This window comes from Daphnia carinata, chromosome 1 (genome assembly GCF_022539665.2).
Source record: "Daphnia carinata strain CSIRO-1 chromosome 1, CSIRO_AGI_Dcar_HiC_V3, whole genome shotgun sequence".
Lineage (NCBI taxonomy): Eukaryota > Metazoa > Arthropoda > Branchiopoda > Diplostraca > Daphniidae > Daphnia > Daphnia carinata.
In genome coordinates this window covers 9486381-9500756 of record NC_081331.1, presented here as the reverse complement: position 1 = coordinate 9500756, position 14376 = coordinate 9486381, and the positions used below count along the sequence as shown (strand labels likewise).

The 14376-nt window shown below is 42.1% G+C and overlaps 4 protein-coding genes across 5 annotated transcripts in view; 1 reads left to right on the top strand and 3 right to left on the bottom strand.

Moving 5' to 3' along the window:
* Positions 1 to 1023: 1023 nt before the first annotated feature.
* LOC130696154 (dynein regulatory complex subunit 2-like) lies at positions 1024 to 3193 on the bottom strand. The gene is made up of 5 exons (XM_057519235.1): positions 2978 to 3193; positions 2795 to 2908; positions 2586 to 2724; positions 2281 to 2504; positions 1024 to 2190 (listed from the first exon to the last, which is right to left on the bottom strand). Exons 1-5 carry the CDS (start codon positions 3191 to 3193, stop codon positions 1501 to 1503), a joined length of 1383 nt encoding a protein of 460 aa, XP_057375218.1. The 3' UTR covers positions 1024 to 1500.
* Positions 3194 to 3355: 162 nt separating this feature from the next.
* On the bottom strand, positions 3356 to 7406 carry LOC130696444 (ATP-dependent RNA helicase DHX8-like). Its single transcript, XM_057519521.1, has 3 exons — positions 4281 to 7406; positions 3938 to 4203; positions 3356 to 3863 (listed from the first exon to the last, which is right to left on the bottom strand). Exons 1-3 carry the CDS (start codon positions 7311 to 7313, stop codon positions 3458 to 3460), a joined length of 3705 nt encoding a protein of 1234 aa, XP_057375504.1. The 5' UTR covers positions 7314 to 7406; the 3' UTR covers positions 3356 to 3457.
* Positions 7407 to 11018: 3612 nt separating this feature from the next.
* The window catches only part of LOC130695120 (nascent polypeptide-associated complex subunit alpha-like), a 48544-nt gene continuing 45186 nt past the window's right edge, over positions 11019 to 14376 (top strand). Inside the window, exons 1-6 of one of the 2 annotated variants that reach the window (XM_059497524.1) lie at positions 11019 to 11156; positions 11268 to 11401; positions 11471 to 11575; positions 11636 to 11755; positions 11838 to 11933; positions 11995 to 12167. In XM_059497524.1, coding sequence (XP_059353507.1) covers positions 11276 to 11401; positions 11471 to 11575; positions 11636 to 11755; positions 11838 to 11933; positions 11995 to 12167 — 620 coding nt within the window. In that variant the 5' untranslated portion in view covers positions 11019 to 11156; positions 11268 to 11275. Of the gene's footprint in view, positions 11157 to 11267; positions 11402 to 11470; positions 11576 to 11635; positions 11756 to 11837; positions 11934 to 11994; positions 12233 to 14376 lie in introns of those variants that run through there. The other variant, XM_057518257.2, reaches the window with a different exon arrangement.
* LOC130696143 (uncharacterized) lies at positions 12625 to 14205 on the bottom strand. The gene has a single exon (XM_057519223.1). The coding sequence runs from the start codon at positions 14203 to 14205 to the stop codon at positions 12625 to 12627; it is 1581 nt and encodes a 526-aa protein (XP_057375206.1).

Here is a 14376-nt window from a genome sequence, read left to right as displayed (position 1 = left end):
TTCAAAGTGATTGGGCAACATTCCGTTCCCAATCTATACTATTATGGCGTAGAAACGCCAAGCGGAGGGAATAAATGAAAACGTAGAATAAAAAACACACACAATCAGGATGCCATATCATCGCGACATTTCTTCTCCTCCGACCATTACGGGCGAATATGCGCCGGCTATGGGGAAGTTCTCACGCACAAGCCATCGATTTCTTATACGGCGGTCGTGGTGTCGAAGACTCGCAAGCGCAACCCAATCCCATTACAGGAGACATACGAAGAGAGAAACGCAACGGAAGGAGGACCCTTTTATTCGGCGAGTGCCTGCGCTGCCGAGTCGTCAAGTAAAATTCTCACTTCCTCCCACTCTAACCCCTACGGCTTGTGTAGGCCTTCTCTGCTGCCTTCCACTCGACAGGTTCATTAATTGAGAGGGAACAGACTCTAGAAGAAGAAAGACAACGCTGATGAGAGAAGCAGAAAATCTGCGATACAAGGACCTGACATAATCAAGTGCCTCTTTTTTTTTTGTTTCAAGCGCGGGCGTTCATCCAGAACTAGAAGAGGTTCACGCAAATCGGTCAATGGTGAAGGGTGCTTTTCTATTTCTACGCTGGAATGCTTGTCTTTTCAATCGACTAGTCATAACGGGTTCACGATCTCTCCCCGCCTGGGAAGACAGCTATCGATTTGCCATGACGTCCAGAGCTCAGCGCGATTGCCAAAGAAAAAGGGGAAATACATTTTCTTGAATTATATAACTTGGCTTCTTGGCTACACCTTCGAAAAGTCCTTTTGCATGTTCAACTAATCTTTAAACAAACAGAAAGATCGACCAAATAAACACGTCTGTTTTCTTCCGGGGAAAGAAAAAAGAAATGTATGGGATAGATCCGCGGTTCCTATGGTCGCGTAAATTTTTGTTTTCTCTCTTCAAATGCTTTGGCCGTTGAATAAAAAAAAAGAAGTTGCAAGAGCCAGCCATATTTCGCATTAAGGGATCGATATTGTTTTTAGTTGTCTTCTATATATAATGTTTGAAAAATACAAAAGCGTTCATGCTATGCCGGAATCTTCGGACACACATCAAACGCTATGCGAGAGATTACTATCCCACCGCGTGGCAGGAAATTCAAAATCCATCCTTATTCCTTTTGTGAACGCAATGCTATTTATTTTTAGATCGATGATCACGAGCCACGTTTGAATGGAAGGAGATAAAATGAAAAGGCAAACTCTGTGTAAACGCTATTCACAAATCTTGTCAATATGGCTGCTTTTCAATGGTACTCTGACTCTGATCAGACGAAGAAACATGAGATATGGGGCACGTGTGCCATCCCACGATCTTCTGATTAACTCAGCTCTCATTTCCATTGCTTGATATGAAATATTTCAATGATTGCCATTTGAACGATAAAAGCGACGAAGCAAACAGTTTAGTGAAGGCCGGAAGGAGAGGGAACCTGGCGAGGGAAAGAAAAAGGCCTTTTTACGAGAACCAGCGTTATTATTTCTCCGGATGAATAGCCAAACTTGTGCCATTCAAACTCCAGCGCGTGGGGATGCCGACCTCCTTTTGAAGTCGAGCGGCCTCAGCCGTGCGTCCGCGTACAATAGCAGCCCGATGTCGTTGTAAAAGGACTGTCTCAAGGTAAGAATGGTTGAACCTTGTCCAAAAATATTGAAAGGGCTCCGAGGACGGCGACGCGACGGACGAATTTGACGACGAACCGGAACTCGGCTGCGGTTTTAAAAGACGACAACGTTGAGCCGATCGCAAAATGAGCACACCTTGCCTAACCAATTGTTCGAGATATTCGGCCGCATCACTCGAACTTGCTGCCACTGCTTTCAGTCTTTCGGCATGTTGATGCTGTTGTTTTAGTAACCTGAGTCGCCAACGTTCTCTCCTGTCATGCAGTTCGTTGCGGCGCTCTATCAATTCTTGCGTGCTGTGCTCGTGACAGTTGTGTTTTTCATGGATTTTGTTGACAGCCTTGGAGAGCTTTTCTAAACGATTTTCAGCGCTATGCTGCTGCTCGCATGCGATTTGATCCCTCCTACGTAAAAGAGAGTACAAGGCCCAACGTTGGTCGTCTAACTCGCCGCTATCGACGCAATTCTCATGTAATTGCTGCCAGCTGTTCTCTAACCGTCGCTCCAGATTCTGACGGATTGTCTGCTCGTCTTCCAGACCCTGCAAACAGAAACGGTAAATATGCACAGGGTTAAAACAACACGTTACCTCTTTGTATAAATACTTGCTCTAACTCCAGCAATGCAGTACCTGATTAATGATATCGTCTTTACGGACTTGAAAGTTGGCTTTCTGGGCTGTATAGCTGTCGCGATAATGCGATTGCAGAGTGTTAATAGTACACAGCAGCGAACGCTTTTCTTCTTGGTGACATGCCATAGCTTTTTGATAATCCTTGGCTATGGTGGCTTTAAATGATTTACTTTCCTGTTCATAAACGTTCCCGAAAGCCTTTAGTCTGGCCACGTGTTCCTCTGATGAAGAACGAAATATATCATCACGCAAAATTTTAATTAGTCACTACATTAAATCGGTATTGAAGAAGAGAAACCAACCGTAAGTTCTGTCACTTTCCATTTTTTGGCGATCGCATATCTGAACGAAATCCAATCCGCTCTGGAGCAAAGATTCCATCAAACGGTTGATTTCAGTTACGTTCTCCGTGTAGCGTTTATCAAAATCTAATTTCATTAACTACAACATTAACGGGTGTTGCATTAAAAACGTGAGTCAACATTTTGTAGAAAATCAAAATGTTCTTTACTTCTAGTTCCCTGGAAAGCTCTTGGCTTTTCGCGTCGCGAAGGACATGCCTCCATTTTTCAATCAGTTTACTTTGATTAAGTCGGGTCAAATTCTGCTCTTTTATGAGTTTATGCTAGTTTTTTTACACAAATGATCAGCTGATTAATATGGCTGTGCTATATCAACAGGGAGTATAGCTTACCCGGAGAAAAGAATTGATCAATTCTTCCCTCATCCTTCTCCTTTCTTCCTCGACGGCAGCTCGTTGCTCCTGTTGCCTGTTTTTAGCATCTTCGCTCAACTTGGCTTTCACCTTCTTTTTGCCACCTTTCTTTTTACCCTTTGATCCGTCTCCTTTTGCACCTTTCCCTTTCTTGCCACCACCAGATTTCCACTTGTCTGATTTCTTCGGAGGCATTGCTTTCTTTCTACTTTTAAACGAGTTTTTACAACGTCACGTTTCTACCACTGTGCTTTTTGACAAAAGCACTACAAACAGGACTGGGATATAACTGACATTGATTCGGCAAGTTTGTCGTTGCCGGGGCTACAAATAAATAACAAAGTACTGCGTTGCCAGTTTATCATTAAATCAGTTGTGTATGGAACGAATCGTAATGCATACAAAACGAGGAATAATTCCCCCCGAATGACAGTCGACATTTGTAAATTGTTAAAAATGTTAGTTTCGTCGAAGACGCCGCTGCCTGGAAATACGCCAAGAATTGGGCTCTTCGTATTTGTTGTAGAGCGGCTCGAGACGTTGATTCCTCTTGACTTTGCTGAGCTTGGTCGGGTCGGAGAATTTGAAAAAGGCCGGCGCAAATTCCACCAACCATTTGGCATCGATGACGGTCACTTCGCGCATGTACTCTTTCGTAGTCTGAACCAACTCGTGGTAGACGACCCACTCGGGTTGTCGGTTAAAGATTGCGCTGCTCGGGTGAATGTAGACTACTTGGCCGTCCACCAGCGTCCGATAGCCTTCCTGTGGGTCTTTCTTTGCTGCGTTACGGAAGAAGCCGGAACATATGGCTTTTTGAACTCTAGCCGTATTTTTGCCTGCAGATACTACATCCAATTTGTGCCTGTTTTAAATGATAAACATGAAACACTTTTAAGATTATATCGCAATATTATTTATTTATAAGGTTATACATACCGATCCATGATACCCAAAAGCTGTTTACGTACATCCTGCGCTCGTTTAAGGGTACGCATCTGCACGAAATTCTCGTAACACCAAGCACTGCTGAACTTATTATTTTTCCAAGAATTGTACACAGCCAGTAAGGTGATGTGATCTCCTTCAGCTTGATTGAACTTGGCTTTTTTCTGGTCTGCTAATTGCTGCTTATCTTTGGGTCGGTAGAAAACATTCTGAACTGACAACATTGACACCACTGTCAAAATTTCATCAGAACACATCTAAAAACACAGAAATGAATAATAATAAAAACAGTCAACTATAATAGTCATGGTTACTCTTGTTTAAATGTCCTTACCAGGTGAACAGACATGATGAGCATCTTGGAAAGTGAAGGTTCGAGAGGAAACTCAGCCATACGTCGACCCAGACGGGTGAGTAATCCTTCGTCATCCAAGGCAGAGAGAGAATGGAGCTGTTCAAGAGCCATGATTAGCGATTCTACCGGGGGAGCGTCCATGAAATCGAAATTGAGCAGGTCGTTGATGCCCATGGCTTTGAGTTGCAAGACGGTGGAGGCAAGATTAGTACGCTGAATTTCAGGAACAGGGGTGGCGAGCATTTCATCACGGTAAGCTCTCTCTGTATACAAGCGGTAGGTCTTTCCAGGCCCAGTACGTCCGGCTCGTCCAGCTCGCTGTTTGGCTTGCGCTTGTGAGATGGGTGTCACTACCAAAGAGTCCATGCCCGTCTTGGAATTGTAGACCTTTTGCTTGACGAAACCTGGATCGACGACGTAGTAGATGCCGTCGATAGTAAGGCTGGTCTCGGCAATGTTGGTGGCGATGACGACTTTTCTTGAACCGGGTGGAGCGGGCTCGAAAATTCGAGTTTGCATTTCGGACGGGAGGGCTGAATAGACTGGAAGAATAATGAGCTCCGGTACGTCAGGACCCATGGACTTCATGCGCTCGTAGAGAATCTCGCAAGCAGTGTCGATCTCTTCTTGACCCGTCAAGAAAAGCAGAATATCGCCTGGTGGCTCATTAAGGTGAATCTGCATGACAGTAATGAGTGATGCGTCCAAGTAATCAGTCTCGGGTTCTCGAGTATACAGGATCTCGACCGGAAAGGTTCGACCGGGAATAGTGAAGATGGGCGCCTCGAAAAAGTACTGAGAAAATTTGACGGCATCCAATGTGGCTGAAGTGACAATTAGTTTCAGTTCGGCTCTCTTTTGTACGGCTTGTTTCAGTAGACCAAAGAGGACGTCGGTGTGAATGGTGCGCTCGTGGGCTTCATCCAACATAATGCACGAATAGGTCTGAAGATCGGGATCGATCAAGCATTCACGCAGCAACATACCGTCCGTCATGTACTTAATTAATGTCTCGGGGCTGGTGCAATCTTCGAAACGGATAGTGTATCCGACTTCCTGCCCCAGGCGGCAACCAAACTCTTCAGCTACTCTTTTGGCGACAGACATGGCGGCCACACGACGTGGTTGCGTACAGCCGATCTTTCCACGGGCAGTGAAACCAGATTCGGATAGATACTGAGTGATTTGGGTAGTTTTGCCAGACCCCGTCTCTCCGATAACAATCAGAATTTGGTTGTCACTGACGGCTTTGATTAGCTCGTCTCTCAGTTTGTAGATAGGTAGCGACTGGCGTTGCTCCACAATTGAAAGGCTTGTTTTCTTGCCGAACGATGCTCCTTTCGGACCACCTGTGATATGTTTCTTCCACTCGGGCATATCATACGTGGGGGCACCCGTTCCGCGACCCAACGATGTCGAAGGCTGAGATCCGGCATCGGGCATGGGATCGATCCAGCTCTTATTGGCGCCCTGAGCTGGTGCGTCTGCTGCCTCTTGCTCTTCCCTAAGTAGCATCTTCTGTTCGCGACGCTCTTTGCTGAGGGCGCCTTGCATCATAGCGGCTTGTGCCAAAGAGCCGTCCGGATTCTTGACAATCCGAACTGGACTAAGCTCGTTAAGCACTCGACCGTGACCACGTAGGAAGGGTGCTTCTTCTTCCACTAACTCGATTTCGATATCCTCCTCATCCTCGGCCAGTTTGGGTAGTAGACCCGTCTCCTCGTCGAATTCGGGCAAATCCATCTTGTCAATACAATTGGCCGCCATCATTTGTTTCAGTTCCCATCGCTCGGGCGACGAGATCCGCTGCACACGCTTACGATTCGTCAACTCATCCTCCTCCACGTTAGTTTTCAAATCCAATAAAGATAAAGGCCGATCTGGATTTCTCAGAGCTGTTTCACTTTCGTGGCTTGTCAGCCCAGGACGGCTTGATGTCGAAGGGGCTGGGTTCAAATCTTCACCCGAATCTTGGTCCACATCTTTCATTGAAAGAGAAATTTTTTGGCCAGCAATGCTCATAACTTTGACATAAACTTTATCTCCTCGATTGACAACTTCCGCCACACTATTTACACGACCCTCTCGCCGTAACTGGGAGATATGCACAAGACCTTCACATTTTTTCCTGATTCCTTCCAGCTGCACAAAGCATCCAAACGCTGCAAGATTCATGACTTTTCCTGTGTAGACTTTTCCCACTTCTGCGTTCTCCGGGAAATCTTTTTGAGGTTTCTTTTCTCTTCGGTCATCTTTGCCTCTTTTATCCTCAAAACGATCGCTTCGCCTGTGCCTGTCTCCTCCATCTTTGCTCCTGGATCTGTGGCTTCGATTTCTACTTCTAGACCTTCTGCTACGGTCCCTGCTTCTAGATCTCCTGCTTCGATCTCTGCTTCTGGATCTTCTGCTGTGATCTCTGCTTTTAGATCTTCTGCTACGATCCCTACTTCTTGATTTCCTGCTGCGATCTTTGCTCCTAGAGCGCTTACTTCTTTCTTTTCTGTCTCTGCTGAGAGACCTTCTTCCGATGTCATGGCTTGGCTTGAGTGTCTCAGAAGAAACCTTTTCTTCCTTTGGAGCCATAGCTTCCAGTTCAGCCATTAAATCATCTGCTTCTTCAACATCTTTTATGGTTGGTTTAATATCTTCTTCCAGCATGGTTCTTGCTTTAGGATTATCTGCCAGGGCGAGACCTGGAAAAAGTCCACGTTTTTTCTCCACCTCTGCACTAAAGACTGTTTTTTTTACTTCAGCTAAATTCACATCAGTTGTTTTGGAATTTGCTGATTTCATGTGCTTGATGAGCCGAAGGAGATTTGCAATAAGTGAATCGGAGAATTCTGCACCATTCTCAATCATCACAGCTTTGAATTCATCAAACGTTTTATGTTTTTCGGCCAAGGCGATAATGAATTCGGCTAGATCCTTATCATTGAGCCCCAAATGGTTTTCTAATTCCGTACAAACCTTTGAAACCAGGGATAGATGCTCGAGTTTCTCTAGTTCATCCATGGTAATGTTTAGCGGTTTACCATCAAATCATTTACAAAAACTACACCACAACAAACGACTGTGAACACGTAAAAAGCCGACGAAAAACGAATGCCTACGATTATCCTCGTTGTCCGAGGCTACGTTGCCAGTCGGATGAAACAATTCCATTTTTTTTCTCTTTTTTTCCCTCTTTTCCAATTTCGTTTTCATGCCAAACAAGCTAACTGTTATGTAGTGCCTGCCTAGTTGTCTACACGCCTGTAGAAATTATGGTTCACACTTGCACGTTTTAAAAAATATACCAAAAGATATCAACAAACGGAGAATTTTCGTACATCGATTCGAAGTAGGTCTCGTTCCCATGTCCAATAGGTAGGTATTTGGGGCGCACGAGTAGCTCTCGTCTTACGACTAGGATCCGGGGGTAACCTTTATTTTGTGTTCTGCCCTCTACCTACAGTATCCGATTTTACGTGGCTAACGAAAAATCGAAACCCGGTTCTATAACCTGGTTTCCATCAATTTTTCTCCCTAACATCCAACCTATTCTCAGCTAGCGACCCTAAGCTATGCTGGCGCAGCAACACGTACTAATTAGGCAGTGTACTTCACTAATTTCTCCCTATAAGTATAAACTATCTACCAATGCAAAAGCATGCGGTGAAAGGTTGCCTTTATTAAACAAGTAAAGATAGTTTAGTGTAATTGTATGGGCTAACACGTAAACGTCGAAAACGTGATCTAATAATAAGATGGTATTTTTCATATCTCTTTGCTCTTAATGAAAAACAGCCCCATAAAAGATTCTGCTATCGACACCGCATAAAACGAGAGCATGGAATTTTGGAAAACCCTATTTCAGGCAGTGTGGCTAAAATTGCATTGTGGAATACGTTGCAATTGTTAACTGCATATAGGCTACTGTATCTCTAATAAGTTAGTAAATACTTTCATTCCCACTTCCTAACCTTATGAAAATCCTGCATATTTCAATAAATAAAATCACTTGTTTAAAAACTGGGAAATGGGCCAGGACGGAACAACTAAGCTGATTGTAAGTACCATTACGCTGGCCGCAACATTATATGTCAGTACGTGAAAGTTTAATCAAATGAGGGATTGCGATATTGACACGTCAATTGAGTCAGAAAGTGCTGTCGTAGCTTGAAATTTCAAATCAGGGGATTGTGGGTAGAGAGTTACCATTACAGTTTACAATATGATAGCTATGCATATTTCAATATCATAAGAGCACTGGTTTAAAAACATGGAAATGGGCCAGGACGACACAATTAAGCTAATTATAACTACCATGGCGTTGGGCGCAACATGATATGTCAGTACGTGATAGTCCAATCAAATGTTAGATTGCGATATTGACACGTCATTTGAATCAGGAATTGCTGTCGTAGCTTGAAATTTCAAATAAGGGGATTGTGGGTAGAGAGTTACCTTTACAGTTTACAATATGAAGTGCGCTCATCCAGCCATGGTGTTAGTTTAATAAATCTTTTTAATTACCATGTAGTTTTCTGTTAAAAGTATCATTTAATAAGTAAATGCATGGATGTCAAGTATAATTCAAGAATACAGCAGAAGATATCGTTTTGAAGAGGGCTTTAACCCTTTATAGGTTCATTTACTCATCAACATATGAAGATCGTCAAACTGCTGAATTTGTTTTTTTAATCCAGTCAACAAAAAACGAGATTCTGGTGTAAACTCCGGGGAAATCGGTTTTGCGCATCCTGTAGTAGACGGTAACATACGTAAAATTATGCAAGAATGTATAGACTTTAAATTTAAATAACAGCATTACTGTTTTCCTGTACTTGGAAATGGTAGATTTTTCTTTTTGTTTGACTTCTTTCTCGTGAACGTTGCAATCGTTTAGTACAACGACATTGCTCTTTTGACACTGGATTCATCTGTGGTGTTTAGGCTACGCACACTATTTCTCCGATTTGCCTGCCGCCAATTAGCTCCTTTGACCAACACACATTCGGACATCGACCCGACGTTGGGGATAATCTAGTTTAACTCAACAATGTGATGTCGAGCGTGAGGCAGAATTTACACGACAAATCGTTTTTGAGGTGGAACTCGAACAATTACTAAACATTTACTAATGTCGAGTGCAGAAGCGGATTCGATGGCGTGGTAGCCAGTGGAATTGCCGACCATATGATCTGTGCCTTTTACCCAAGAAAAGGCACTTGCACGGTAGGAAAACGCCCTCATAAAACCGGAAACAATACGCAGACTTACCAAGTTATATGCTTTAGCTTTCCATTGACATGCAATGCATGTTGACAGCGGAGATCATTCCTAGTTCAAGACAAGACAGGTGTCATATGGATTTCAATTGGCATAGTAAGCTGCGGAATAGGTAAATCTCGAGAGAAAATCGTTTTCACTTTAGCTTTTATAAAATGTTGCCCTATACAACAGAATGCGCAGAACCCGATTTCCCCGGAGTTTACACTAGAATCTCGTATTTTGTTGGCTGGATTAAAAAACAACTTTAGCAGTTTGACGATCTTCATATGTTGATGAGTAAATGAACCTATTAAGGGTTAAAGCCTTAAAGCTCTTCAAAACGATATCTTCTGCTGTATTCTTGAATTATACTTGACATCAATACATTTACTTATTGGTCGATACTTTTACTAAAAAACTACACAGTAATTGAAAAGAATTATTAAACTAACAAAATGCCTGGATGAGAGCACTTCATATTGTAAACTGTAAAGGTAACTCCCTACCCAGAATCCCCTAATTTTAAATTTCAAGCTACGAAGGCAATTTCTGACTCAATGGACGTGCCAATATTGCAATCTACCATTTGATTGAACAATCACGTACTGATTGGTGATTTAAGGAAGGCGCGCTAGACGGTGCCACAGTACCCCCGTTGTTTGTTTCATCTCGCGCAGTTTGTTAGTCAGTATGAAAAACCACAACCGTTTTAATGCTCTTACAGTCCCTTTTTCAGGTGATTTGCAATCTAGCAAAAATACAATCTCTAGTCAAAGCGAAGCCCAAACGAATCGAGTACGTGCAGATGGTCTCGTTGAAGAGGAACGCCAAAGGTAAAGCAGCAGTCTACTTCGTCCAGGAAACTCTTCATTTTTTTTAAACGTCTTCGACTACTTTACATTATTTTTTTTTGTTTAAATGCTTGTCTGTTGCACAGTAGCTTTTACTACCAAGAGGAAAATTGCAACTGATTTCTACTTTTTTTAATGATAGCCTTTAACAGACTTCAGAATAGACCTCAAATCTCCCATAAGCTCTGGCACAATCCTTATCAATAACATTGGTAAACACAAATTACTTCCACTTTGTTGTTACATGTCAGTAGACATCTCAAGATATTATTGAATTTTATAATACATCTAACAACACCGAAGCTACATATGGAAATGATTGGAACAGCAACTGCACACACATGCAGATCATTTCATTTAAGGCAAGCCTTAGCCTTAGCCGATGTTCGCCAAACTTTAAACAAAGCTTTTTAGTAAACTACCAGAACGTGTAGATGAAATTCGTTTATAGAATAGCTCCGGTTGGGTGAAAATTAGAGGAATTTCAACACAAAGTATTTGGAGGTTATACGAAACACAAAGAAACTTCGATCTCCGTGACATCTCAGTACGGTTATTTGAATATCAAGGTGTGTTCAAGTGCCACTGCTTTACTGTGGAGCCACATGTTCAAGTGTCGGAGAGGGCTACGTTCTATTTCGTTTCGTAGCGACAGAATTTTTCTTTTAGACTCCTCCCTCCCCAAATAGCTTTCTTTTCGTCGTTTTCGTCTGCCGTCCTAGCAAGTTCTACGCGTCACGTGAAACATCAAGTAAGTCGTTTTTATTGGAATTTATCGTCCAACATCCAGATAATAATTGCATTATAATGAAAAATTGATGCAAATATCGTTTCAATATATTGTTTTTATCATTTGATCTAGACTACAAGATGCCGCAAGTCACGGAATTAGAAAAAGGAGCTCCTACTGTTCAGGATGGTTCAGACAACACGGATTCTGACTCGGATGAGTCAGTACCAGAGCTCGAAGATGCCGGAACCGGCGGACAGAGCCAGGTATTATGAAAGTAGTTTGAAGACATTTAGAGTCCATGTATTTCTACAATATCATTTATGTCATGCTAGGTTGCTGCTGCTGCTGGGCTTCCAGAGGAATTGGTCAGCAAAGCCAAGCAAAGCAGAGGGGAGAAAAAAGCTAGAAAGATCATGTCCAAACTTGGCTTGAAGCAGGTATGTCAATACATTGCCATTTATGAATAAAACATTATATGATCCATTTTTGTAACCTAGGTCACTGGTGTTAGTCGAGTTACCATCCGCAAGTCACGAAACATCCTTTTTGTAATAAATAAACCTGACGTCTACAAAAATCCTGCATCTGATACCTACATAGTATTTGGAGAGGCCAAGGTAATATTACTTGACTAGGAATTTAATAACCATCATTTCTCTTGCTGAACTAATGCATTATTGGGGTTTTTGTGGAAACTAGATTGAAGACTTGAATCAGCAAGCCCATATGGCTGCTGTCGAGAAATTCAAGGCACCAGAACTGAATCCTGCTGAAGCTGGAGCTCACGGCACAACTGTAATTAGAACATCTTACAAAGTAGTTTATGTGCAGTTGTTAGAAAAAAAATTTTGTCTAGGTTCCTGCTCCTATTCAGGAGGAATCTGAAGAAGAGGTGGATGATGCTGATGTTGAGGAGAAGGATATTGATCTTGTCATGACTCAAGCCAATGTGACAAGAGCAAAGGCTATAAAAGCTCTCAAGAACAATAAGAATGACATTGTCAATGCCATAATGGAACTAACAATGTGGTGAGGCACGCTACGAAACCGAGTAACATCGTGAATCCTTTCAATACAAGTCAAAAAGTGAAAAATGGGTTACTCAATCGAGCTACGTTATGGTGAACTAAGTTATGAAAACATTTGTTTATGAACATCAAGCATTAACAGTGATGCAAAGAAGAGTCGAGCCCAGCCAATATTTTCTTGGTGAGGTCAATGAAATCCAGGCTTTTTTCAACATAAGTGTATTTGGTATATTCAAGTAGCAGTTACCAAAATGAGTTTCTGACTTCTTTATTTATTAATTTTTATTATTTCTTAATGTTTGTTAATAGTTTCCATGATTCCTTTAGCAAGGAAATGACTCATGTTTCATGAGTTTAGGTACTCTATAGAAAAATTCAAGTTTTGTTATAGGTTTCCTATATATACAACCTATCCTATAACAAGAAAGCATTCCCATGTTAACTCCAAGTTTGGTGCTCTACTTGGTCGCCAGTTCAGTATCAAATGGGGAATCATTCGAAATATTTACGCTCGAAGGATAGATTTTGCGCCAAGTTCGCACCATTTTGAGTGCAAAGCGAGGATGTCGAAAACCTTGTAAAACTGGGTTGAGGCTGCTTCCCACATTAACGAGTAGTCGAAAAATTGACAAGAACATAGTCGCATATTGAGGTATATAAATGCCAGCCACGAGTAGGAACCACGGAGGAAAGTAGAAAATCACAAAAGACAGCATTATTGTAATTTGTACACTTGTCGGATTTTCCCATTGAATTTGTTTTAGTCCCTTGTAATTTTTTACTTGTTTCCGTTTTTTCTTTGGACGCCTTTTGGAGTTGGATTCACGTCTCGAATGAGCATGTGAAGACTGTGACTGCGATCTTGAATCTGGATCAGGCAAAAACGCCATGCGAGCATTGTTTAGCTGCTGTAACCGATGATGCAACTTTTCAGCGGACAATTTGTTGTCAGCTGTTGAGCCCTTGACTGAATTGGTGGAAACATCAGCAGAGTAAATGCTTACGCAACAAGCAGATGATGCTGGTGAAGATAGGATCACTTTGGTAAACTGACTAGATAAAAAATCTTGATTCTGTTCGGATATGCAGGGCTGTAGATTGTTCTCGTGATCGGGGTGAATCAATTCGTTGCTGTTGATCGATGATTTTGTCTCACTTTCAGCTACATGATCGTTATCGTCAATGGTGACAATTGTCGGAATCATAATGGCTTTTATACAGCGTTCATGTAATGTTTTTGGTGGTTGCGAAACTGGTTGTAAACTAATACTGGGAAACGTTTTGGAGGGTGTGCCATAATCGCTACTGTCCGAACAAAAACAATCGGCATCCTGACAATCTTTTTGATGATTATTTTGAATTGCTCTGGTAGTAAGATGGCCAGTTACAGGTGGGACAGAACTAAGGTTAGAAAAAAAGAGCAGACAAGTAGATGTAACGAGCGTCAAGGAATATATTCGTAGACATGGTTGAATTGTCCTTTTGTCGTTTTCAGCCATCGTTGTGGTTAACCCTGCCCCCCAAAATACAATAAGAAAATTCAGCCACATAGCAAACAGAAAAGTCAGAAACCAAAATGCACAAAACAACATTTTAACTATCCGAAAATCCGTTGCCATTTCTGCATGATTAGCCGAGATGTTTAACGTCCACCAATGCGAGAGTGAGAGGGCTGCCGTTCCGGGCATAGACAATAAGTGGATTGCATGAATAATGTTGTGCAAAACAGAGCACCACCGTCCATCTTTGTGCGTCGATAATGACTCATTGTAGTCCAACAACCACAGGGAATAAATCACTCCAGCAAGGCTGATCAATGAAAGGAGACACTGAGCAAATGCCAAATTCAAAAGTCCGAAAAAATAACCACGACAGGATGCGTTGCATACTTTGGATGAAGCCATCACAAAACTGTTGATTGCAAAAGCCGCTACAGCAATAGCACCCGCAGACATTTCTAACCAGATCAAACACTTCCTTAGTGAAGACAAATGATGACTGGGGACTAGCCACTCTGCCGTCCAGTTGTAGCTGGCCATTGTAACCAAACAGAAAATAATAGGAGTAAAATCAATATGCTAATGTCCTATTTTCTGTTACACGGTCAAATCCAACAACAAAATTGAATTTGTTTTTTGTTCGATGTCGGTGGTAGCCTCAAAAAACTTCTGGATCAACTGTATCCGATTTTTCCCAAGAACCCTCACGTT